Genomic DNA, 10,850 nt, shown 5'->3' with positions numbered 1-10,850 from the left:
GACAATTGCAGTATAATTAAATTATACCATAATACAGATCCTAAAATCAGACAGATAGCTCGTTAGCCTAATTGCTGTGTCCAGATAGTAAAAGCAGCTGCTTGTCTGAAAGACTGGCACACATGTCATAGAAAACGTCAGGTACACAATTGTTGTATTTATTAACTTTATTTATTAATGACTTCTTAGGGAGATGCAAGAATAATGGGTTCTCTTACCGTTTTTAGCTGTGACCTGCCCTAGTGGATCCGACAATTCACCGACGCACCGTTAGTGATTCAGTGGACTATATTTAAACTTGAAAAGGGCCAGTAGGGGAAGCACTGATTAAGCAGAAATGACAAAGTAGGGTTAACACAGTATCAATCACTGAAATAGGCAAAGACACAGTGACATAAATAATGTTCATTCCCTTTAGCTGTCTGTCAATGGTCCTGCCACAATGCTAGATGAACGACCCTACTAGTAGCAATAACAGCAATTACAGAGGCAAATATAATCAAATATATGAAAATGCAGTAAACAATTTGCCCTAACTACATTGTCTAGGTCCCATCTAATCACTGGCCAATGGAATGGTAAATGTGAAGTTTGCTGCGTTGGGGCCATTTGCCTTAATGTAGGAGCGCTCAACCTTCAGTTGAAGGTATTTTTAATCCAAAGCAAAATGCCCTGAAGTTTCCCAAAGCTCCAGAGGCCAAAAGGTCAATGCAATCCTCTATAAACAGAGATCCACTGTTGGCAGCAAGACAGAAAAGGGCAAGTCCAACACACACAGAGGTGGTCAAAGGCCTCTCACCACTCAAATATCATGTGAATATCCTCTTGACAGCAGTCTCTCCCACAGAACTGCCTGGATGTGAGTTTAAGCAACACAGACCACTCCCTGGGTGGCCTGTAAAGCGCTAACTGTAGGCAGTTTGCTCCATCCCTAGACCCTCCTCCAAAGGCCTGGTGAAAGATAGCACAGCACTCTGGGATTCCCCTCCCAAGCCTGCAATTATTTCCCAGTATCCTCATGTATCTTTAGCATACATTTGTGAGGAGGGAGTTAGTATGTCTTTTCTTCTATAAAGGAATCTTACCTCTCTCATTACACAATTTTTAATCTGTGCACTGATCTGCACATGTGCAGCTCAGTGTACAGTACCAGCATCTTTTGGCTGCTGGAATGAATGAACCCCCATGCACATGTGTAGGAGTTACATCATCCTAGCCAAGCCAATCAAAATGGCTCCCAAAGATCCCAAACCCAGTTGAAGCCAGCAAGAAGATGTTAGTGCTGGAGAGGAGGTGAGTATAGTTCCACTTTAAAGTACCATGTTAGTCTGAATGGGTCCTAAAATCAGTCTGTGTCTCCGTTGGAATATTCTCCTCACTCCCTGTCCTGCCTAACACTGTTCACTTGGACAGGAAGTGAAGAGATGCATTTTGTACCTTTTTTTTGCTGTCTATGCCTCCATTGGAAACATTTTCCCTTACTTTCTTGTTTTGGTGCCCATGCAGAAGGTGAGGGTAAATCATATCGGTGAAGACACAGGCAAAAAAAAAAAAAACCTAAGAGAACTTTTCTCCAATCTATCCATGTCTAAAGAAAAATTTTTTTGCTGGAATTTCAGTTTCATCCAAGACTGAATTCTCCCTAAACCCCTTCCTATATTTAAAGGATGTTGTTCTCACTTGCTCTGGAAGGATCTGCAACAGTAACTGCAACAGTTGTTAGAAGGAGAAACAACAAGCATGCACAATCAGATACAGTATGTAAATCTGATAGTGATTTTCTCTTCACTGACTGTATACTTTTTAATGAGCCTGAGATTGTTAGTCAATATGAACTCTAAATTTCATACTGCACCCTTACTAAAAAAAAAAGACACCAAAAACAACGTAATTTCATTGTGAAATACCTTTGCAACACTTTCCATGCAAGAATTAGGTGTTACGTATAAGTGATAATTGTCCCACACACCGTGTCACAAGTATAACTATCTGCTTAGTGTTACAAGCAGCTCCAGCCCTTCCTTCCAGGCATTTCCTTCCTTCTTCTTTGTGACAGGCTACAGGGAGGGCTGGGAACGTATAAAGTTGGGCACTGACTCTTAGGCATGACACACACCTCTGTGAGTGCAGTTTTTATCTTGCTACCAACTGGGATACTTGCACTTTTCCTGCTTTCACCCTCTGTCTAGCTGCCAGCACACTACGCATCTGCACACAGCAAGAATAATGCTTCTTCTCTATGGCATTTGGGCACTGATCACCTCAGCAGAGTTGGCAGTACTGGCTTCCTTGGATGACCTCCAACAACAGTTTGTGTGCATTGATCAAGCCTGTTACTCTATATCCTGGGCAAGCAGAAAATATGCAAGAGCAAGAAGAGACTGTCAGGATAACAAGCAGCACCTGATGACAGTGAAAAACTCTGAGCAAACACATGCAATTTCTCTATTAATTTCCAAGGTGAAGTCGTATATCAAAGTCTGGATTGGGCTGGAGCCCATAAAGGGATGCACAGATCCGAAACTGCCATTACGGGGCTTTACCTGGGTCACAGGAGACAGTTACCCTGCTTCTATAACATGGAATGATAATGAACAGAAGTGTGCTACGTCCGGTGATCTCTGTGTCACTGTGAACAATAATGGCACTTGTGAAGAGACTGATTGCACATCTAAATCGAATGGCTTGTTGTGTGAATCAAGTCACTCAGCATTCTGCAGCCCACTTACGTTACCGGAAGATTACAAAGTAATTTATGTTCACCCTTCCCATGGCATAGGCCTTAGTCTGAGTAACTTCTACCCTCCAGGCACCAGTGTCCACTTATCTCCAAACCAGGACGATCTGTTCTGTGAAGATAAAGAAGATGGACAAGTGAAATGGAACAGAAAGACCCCAGGAGCCTGGCCCTGTATGATAGATAATGGAGGGTGTGATCATGAATGCGTGGTGGGAAATGGCACCCCAGAATGCAAGTGCCCCCAAGGATCAAAGCTTAAGGAGGACAAAAGGTCATGCTCATTGTCTTGTGATCCCACCCTGTGTAGCCGGTGCTGTGATCCAACATCAATACCACTTAGTTCTCCCTACAGGTGCCCCGAGGGTTATTACCTTGCAAAAGATGGGAAGATCTGTGTAAATAATGATTGTGAAGCCCACCCCAATATCTGTGGGTACTACTGCACCAACAGCAGTGGCGGCTTCACCTGTGAATGCAAAACTGGATTTAAAAAGGTCCCTTTTGACTTTGAAAATCCTGATGAATGGGGCGTTAAATGTCAAGCCGTTGATGAGTGTGAGAAGGCCATGTGTGAGCACATGTGTGAAACGTTCCATGGCGGGTATAAGTGTGTTTGCAATCATGGATATGTACTTGATAAAAACAATCCCAAAAAATGCAAAAGGGTTTGCAATGCATCTGAATGTGAGGCTGAATGCAATGAAAAAGGAGAATGCCGTTGCCCAGAAGGATATATACTGGAAAATGCTGAAAATAAGGGCAAATGTGTTGATGTGGATGAGTGCTTGGACGGCTCTTGTCATTGGGATTGCACTAATTTATTTGGGGGTTTTGAATGCATCTGTCCAAAGGGCTACACTCTCCACAGTGCTGAATGTGTCCCAGATGGGACAGAAGGACCGGGAGGAGTTACTATAGATACCACATCATCAGGCTCCTTCCCACAAATTACTTTCAGCATAGAACCAACTGTACTGATAGGAATATGCATTGGAATTATATCCATATTGGCTGTCCTGATAGCTATGGTGTGTCACATGCTGAGGAAGCACTACATGGATCAGCATGACTTTGACTACAAGCTGAAAAGCACTGAGAAGTATGTTGTACTACAGCAGGTAAAGACGATTCCACAATGGAGATTATAGTGATAACTGTGTTATACACTTTTTATCGGGAGAACACTGACAGTAGCATGCTGTTTCAGGGGAAATGACAACTGTAAAGTTATTTTGGCTATCTTTTGGCACATTGATCCCATTGGCTAAAGCTGGGCTTCAGAGGTAGGCAACTAGTGTGATTATTGGACTTAAAGGGAAAGTAGAGTCATTTTAGTCAGCACATATTTTGAGTTATTGCAGCGTTTGCCATAAAGTACACCTAAAGCCAAATTGTGTTTTTTTTTTTAGATTTTGGATAGATTAGGAAAGGCTGCATACTAGACATGTGCACGGCAAAATATTTTCATTAGTTTCGTCAAAGAAAACTGATTTTTATGCTGTTTCGGATTCGGAGGCCACGAGCCTCCGAATCCGAACACTGTAACTCCATATCGGCTGCCGGCGCGTTCTGCGCATGCGTGCCGCCATCTTTGAGTGTACCTTGGTATACACTAAATGGGCAGCGCCCGCAAGATATACTCAAAGATGGTGGTGCGCTTGCTCAAAACACGCTGGAGGCTGATATGGCTACCGCTCGTTCACCGTGTGACTTCACCAACATGTGACGTCAAGCGTTCACCTCCAAGATGGTGGCGGGCATGTGCAGAACACAACAGCGGCCAATATGGCCGCCGCACGTTCTGAAGACGAATTTATGTATGCCCGTATATAGCTTTTGTATATTCGGGCATATAATTAATTTGTTATTTCGGATTTGGTCGAACCGCCGAATCAACTGAATATCATTGATTTGCAGGTTTGTCCGAATCCGAATGCACATGTCTACTGAAAATCATTTGTGTCTTATTGAGGGAATTTCCCTTTACTTCTTGTCCTGTGGATACAACATCCCCCCCATTGGATGATTTCTCCTCTATTTCTGTTTCAGTGACAATTAAAACAAAATGGTTTCCCCTCACTTTTAGTCCCTGTGATGATATTCACAGGACAACTAGCAAGAGTGACAGCCAACAATAAAAACCGGACAGAGCTTCTAAAACGTTTTTGGAAGGATTAGAACCCCTGTCATGTCTTTATTGCTGTCTGAACCCCACTGCTGGGATTCACCTTCATTGCCTGTCCTAAGGATCATTGTCTCTAATACAGAGAGTTGTCACAGGAGCATTAAGTGGTGGGAAATCTTCCAATGAATGAACCTGTTTTGGTGACAAGAAGAGGGGACATCCCTTTTGCTCTGGAGAGATCACTATTACTTCCTGCTGAGTCTCTGGCACAGAAAATGAAGAGAAATCTTCCTGATGGCACCCCTCAAAGGTGTCTTAACTATTTCCTACTCTAGTTAAACCTTTTAAAAAAAAAGGTTTCAGCTTTACATAAGCTGGCCATACTCCTATAGATTATCTGCAGATTTTCTGTGGTCAGATGGAAAAAGTGCAACAGATTCCTCCATCTACGCTACACTGTGTGGATGGTGGAATCTCCCGCTAGACCAAGCTTCAGTATCTTGCTAGTCGACCCCGCTGGCTCTCAAAATACCTGAACAATCTGATTGGATGCAGGCATTGTTCAGGTATTTTGAGAGCCAGCGGGGCTGACAATGCAAAATACTGACAGGGCTATTCACAAAAGGGAGAACGGTTTGGAGAGGGCAGGAGGAGGGAACAATCTAGGCCAAAATAACTGATTTGGAAAAACTCTCCACTTCAACTCACTTTCCGATTCAGCTATGTTGTCATAGATTGTTCACTTCTCCTGCCTTCTCCAAACTCTTCACCCTTTTGTGAATAAAGTTATATACCCTTACCCTGTAAGGCTCAGCCCAGCGGGAGATTCCACCACACACACAGTTAAGTGTAGATGGAGGAATCTGTTGCACTTTTTCCATCTGACCATAGAAAATCTGCAGATAATCTATAGGTGTATGGCCAGTTTTTCACTAAGTAATTTTTGATATGACCTTTACATTTTTACCTGTTTGATGAAGCTGTGTAAAGATCATAAACCCACAGCAACCAATCACATTTTAGTTCCCTGTAGTCAGCTCAATTTGGTGGTTGATGAAGGAGTTTAGTGTGCATTGGGTGGAATTTATCAAAACTGGAGCAGACAGATTCTGAAGCAGTTGCCCATAGTAACCAATTAGCATCTATCTTCAGTTTGTTCAGTTAAGATTTGAAAATGATAGATAGACGCTGATTGGTTGCCATGCACAGCTGCTCCAGATTTTGTCTGCTCCAGTTTTGATAAATTCCCTTCATTGTGTTTGACCACCGCACTGATTTTTAAAAAAAATAAGGCCAGATGTTTTTGTACTGTATTCCTCCTATGCTCCTACTGAATGTTTTTTCCTGTGTAGATATTGTAAAATTGTTGTGAATAATTCTAACGTATTCTTTGTTATCTGTGTAACGTAGTTAATGTGAAAGGTACACAAAACATTTTGTATTAATAAAAATTTAGCTTTTGTTATACCATTGAAAGCAGAATAAAGGGGGTTACTAATTCCCAATATTAAAAGTATGATTTTTTTTTGTCTGTTGTTTATTAAGCTTAAAAAAAAAAAAAATGTGCGACAGGCAAGCAACATAACCCAAAGCAACCTAACTATATCCATCTTTCTATAAACTAAAATATCATTGCTGTGGGGTAGCACACATTGCACATTCTGATGCTGCTTTTGCGGTTTTTAGTATCTAAAAGAAGAAAAATATATATTGCAGCTTTCCAGTCCTTAGATTAGTGGTGGCAAGGAGTCTTTACTAGCCTTATTTTTCCTTGCCAGGTGATTCTGCCAGAAACACAAAAACAATGTTCACTCACTGTCCTGTATGGAGAAGTTACCCTATGACAGGACTACAGAACATCTTCCCCTCCCCACCTCTCCACTTTCCTCTGCTCTGTCTTCTTTCTATTCTCCTCTCTCCTCTGCTCTCTCTTCTCATCTCTCTTCTCCTCTCTCTTCTTCTCTCCCCTCTCCTCTGCTCTCTCTTCTCCTCTCCTCTCCTCTCCACTTTGGTAATCAGAAGAAATAATTCATAATTTAACTACAATCTTCAGAATTCTGCCCACAAGGGGTTTGGTGAGCCAGCCACTAACCACCCTGCCTGAACACTGCTGCTTCTGTTCACCGTTACCATTAGTGATGTTCTAATACAATGATGGGCACCAGAGGGCAGAAGAATTCTGAGGATTAAAGGAAAACGTTAATCATTTCAGATACATCTCTAACATAATTTTGTTGTCAGTTGGGGAACAGTAATTTAATTACAAAACCTTAGTAGAACAGTAAAGATTTGCTTCCATTCCTCTATGGAAGAACATTGATTTTCTGTGACATAACGGATAACTCCTATCTAACACTTGAAATAGGTTGTGAATAAACTTTATATTATTCCCTCATCCCGAGAAATCCAGCGGCAGTCTGAGACTTGCTCCTCCATATAACACTGTGATAAAAAGAAAACCACTGGGGAATTATTGTCAGATACAAAACATGTTTTAACCCCTCTAGGACTGAAATAAAGCAAAGCATTTGGATTACAACATACAACATATACTGTATGCTACATATACTGGAGGCATATTTTGTAACATGTGCTACAACACTGCACAGTACTTATACAGGTGATTGTTTTTTAAAGTGACTTTATTGCTAAAATACAATTTCAGATTAAGTTGTTACCTGTAAATGAGCAAGTAAATACCTTTTTCTGCTGATCCATTCACTAAATAGTTTTCCATTGTTGAGAAATTGCAAATTCTGTGCAGAAACCGAGACTTTGTGGCGTGTCTGTTTGCTCTATACCGTAATCACATGGAGGTCAGTGGGAGCAAAGACTGAACGTTACACAGGCAACCAACACTCTAACTGTAAGTTTCATCAAAGACTTCAGGGGGGATTCTTGAAGCAATGGAGCATTCACTGGCATGGACCATGGCAAAGTCAATTTACTTTCTTCTTTACAAGTAACAACTTAATTTGGAATTGTGTTTAAGGGACAAACTCATTTCTGAAAATGGATTTTCTTTAAAAAGGAAAACATTAGGAAAACTGTAATAATCAGTACAGGGTAGCAGGTCATCATTTGGGAAGTTTACCATATGGATGTATCCAAATTTCTGAGTGAAAGATATAATGAATGTGAACGTATCTGAATTTTCTGATAACGAAATTCGGATGCGCATAAAACTCTTTCTAAATGTCATTCGGAATAAATTTGTGTTGTTAAAAGTTTTTAATAAAACAACGTGGAATCCCCTCCCCAATTCATACTAGACCCTTTAGGTCTGGTAAGAATTTTAGGGGAGACCCTAATGCAAAAAAAAAAAGCATGGGCCCCCTCCTAAAATCGCTAACCAGGTCCTTGATCCGAGCAGCAGCTTGGCAGAGCAGCAATGTAAATTAATTTACCTGTCCAGTTCCAAATGGCAATTTAAAATGAAAAATCCACTCTGAAGCAGATTTGAATTTGCTGGTCCAAAACAAAAACATACCAGTTCTGCCATGAGTACATGAATGGGTTTGCTGAGTGTAAGGCCAGTATTCACATGATTACAGGTGAAGCCTATATTACCTGAAGGGGGTGGAGGGACTTGTTCCGCCCATTTGTTTACATTATGTGACACCTCTGGTCTCCTAATGGGATGTAAACAAATGGGTGGAACAAGTCCCGTGACATCACAACTCGGCCCACCCCTTTGTTTACATTTGGGAGCAGAACTGCGGCCAGTGTTCATTGGCTTTAGTCGTCTTCGGCGGGAATTTTCTTCTTTCGCTAAGTGGGCAGCCATCGTCCATTATGATTGACATGGACCTACATCGCTGGACAACGTGATTGATGATGGGTAACATCAATGGAAATTTTTTTGTTTTTTATGGTGTGGTGTGTTTATTTGCTATTTTACTATATTTAGTGAATAAGTAGGGGTAACAACTAGCTCCTACAAGGGAGGGGGGTATATGCGGCATCTGGGTGCCCCCTTTTTTAAAGGGGGCACTCAGATTCCTATGAACTCCCCTGTACGCAGACCCCCCACAACCACTGGGCCTGGGTTGTGGGGAAGAGGCTCTTGTCCTAATAGACATGGAGACAATGTGCTTTGCCAGGGGGTCCCTCCTGGAAATCTACTGACAGAGTCTTAACATGGAAACAAACGTGGGGAAAAGTCAAAGGAATAGCCAAGGAATCAAAAAAGGTTATTAGAAGCATTCATGCAAGAGAAAGGGTCAAAACAAGAGCAACCACACACAAGAAAACCGTCACAATGGAAAGGAAACAGGACTGCCACTCTACCATGAATCAATGAGAGGGGTTTGTGTAGCTGGTGAGCTCTTCATTTTGTAGCAGTCACCTTTCAGGTCAGTGGCATAACCAGAGCTACGGGGCAAAACAAAAAAACCCCCCCTCCCCCCCAATGTCTTAGTTATAAACATTCATCCAAGTGCCCTTCTGGGGGTCTTCAGGCTTTAAGCAGTGCAGAATGGCACCAGCTATAAAGGACTACATATCCCAGCAATACATTATACAGCAAGGCAGAATACCATCAGCTATAGAGGACAGAAATCCCAGCAATACATGATACAGAAATGCAGACAAACACCATCCCATTCATCCCCACTACATGCAGCAGACCCACCTACAGGCAACAGACCGCCTCTGCATGCAGCAGATCCCCCAACATGCAACAGATCCCCCCTACAGGCAGCAGACCCCCCCCCCCACAGATAACAGGTTCCCCCTACAAGCTTTAGATCCCCCCTCCTACAGGCATCAGATCTCCCTACAGGCATTGGATTCCCCCTACAAGCAGCACATCCTCCCCTACATGCAGCACATCCCCACTACATCCAGCACATCCTCCCCTACATGCAGCACATCCCCCTTACAGGCATCAGATCCCCTCTACAGGCAAAAGACCCCCCTACGTGCAGTAGATCCCCCTACTTGCAGCACACCCCTCTGCAGGCATCAGATCCCCCCATACATGCAGCACATACCTCTACAGCACATATGTCAAAAAGAAGGCCAAATTCAGCCTGCCAGCCATTTTATGTGGCTCTTGCACCTCTCCCTTTTAAAAATGAAGCCAGCACTGTAAACAGGCGCCCGGGATCACAGGAAGGCTGCCAAGGTCCCCAGCTTCCCGCAGCTTTCCTGTGTATCGCAACACCTGTCTACAGTGACGGCCGAATATGTCCTCCTCCTTCTGTGGATTCACAAAGCCCTTACCCAGAGACTGACCGAGCGGGACCCCTGGTTAGACTGCACAGTCCTACTAAGACCCCGCAGAGCCGAACATAGACCCCGCACAGCCCAGCTGAGAGTCCGTACAGCCCACCATAGAACCTGTGCAGCCCACCTGAGAGTCCGCACAGCCCATCATAGAACCAGAGGAGGCAACCTGAGAGTCCACACAGCCCACCATAGAACCTGCGGAGCCCACCTGAGCGTCGGAACAGCCGACCATAGACTCCACATAGCCGACCACTGACCCCCTGAGAATCCACACAGCCCACCATAGAACCTGCGGAGCCAACCTGAGAGTCCACATAGCCCACCATAGAACCTGCGGAGCCAACCTAAGAGTCCACATAGCCCACCATAGAACCTGCGGAGCCAACCTGAGAGTCCGCACAGCCCACCATAGAACCTGCACAGCTACCTAAGAGTCCACGTAGCCTACCATAGACCCCCACATAGTCCACCACAGATCCCCTGAGAGTCCACACAGCCCACCATAGAACCTGTGCAGCCCATTTGAGAGTCCGCACAGCCTACCACAGACCCCCTGAGAATCTACACAGCCCACCATAGGCCTCGCACAGCCCACCATAGACCTCACACAGCTCACCACAGAACCTGCGGAGTAAACCTCAGAGTCCGCACAGCCCACCATAGACCCTGCAAAGCCCACCTGAGAGTCCGCATAGCCCACCATAGACCCCACATAGTCCACCACAGACCCCCTGAGAGTCCACACAGCCCACC

The 10,850-nt window shown here is 43.7% G+C and overlaps 1 protein-coding gene across 1 annotated transcript; it reads left to right on the top strand.

Annotated features, from left to right (window-relative positions):
• The first annotated feature begins 2,121 nt into the window (after window positions 1–2,121).
• Window positions 2,122–3,896, top strand: LOC108795284 (thrombomodulin-like). The gene has a single exon (XM_018566507.1). The coding sequence runs from the start codon at window positions 2,227–2,229 to the stop codon at window positions 3,886–3,888; it is 1,662 nt and encodes a 553-aa protein (XP_018422009.1). The 5' UTR covers window positions 2,122–2,226; the 3' UTR covers window positions 3,889–3,896.
• Window positions 3,897–10,850: the final 6,954 nt, after the last annotated feature.

This window comes from Nanorana parkeri, unplaced genomic scaffold, assembly GCF_000935625.1.
Source record: "Nanorana parkeri isolate BGI_ZX_2015 unplaced genomic scaffold, ASM93562v1 scaffold28, whole genome shotgun sequence".
Taxonomy (NCBI): Eukaryota; Metazoa; Chordata; class Amphibia; order Anura; family Dicroglossidae; genus Nanorana; species Nanorana parkeri.
Note: the sequence above shows the minus strand (reverse complement) of the source record. Positions and strands in the feature narration are given on the sequence as shown.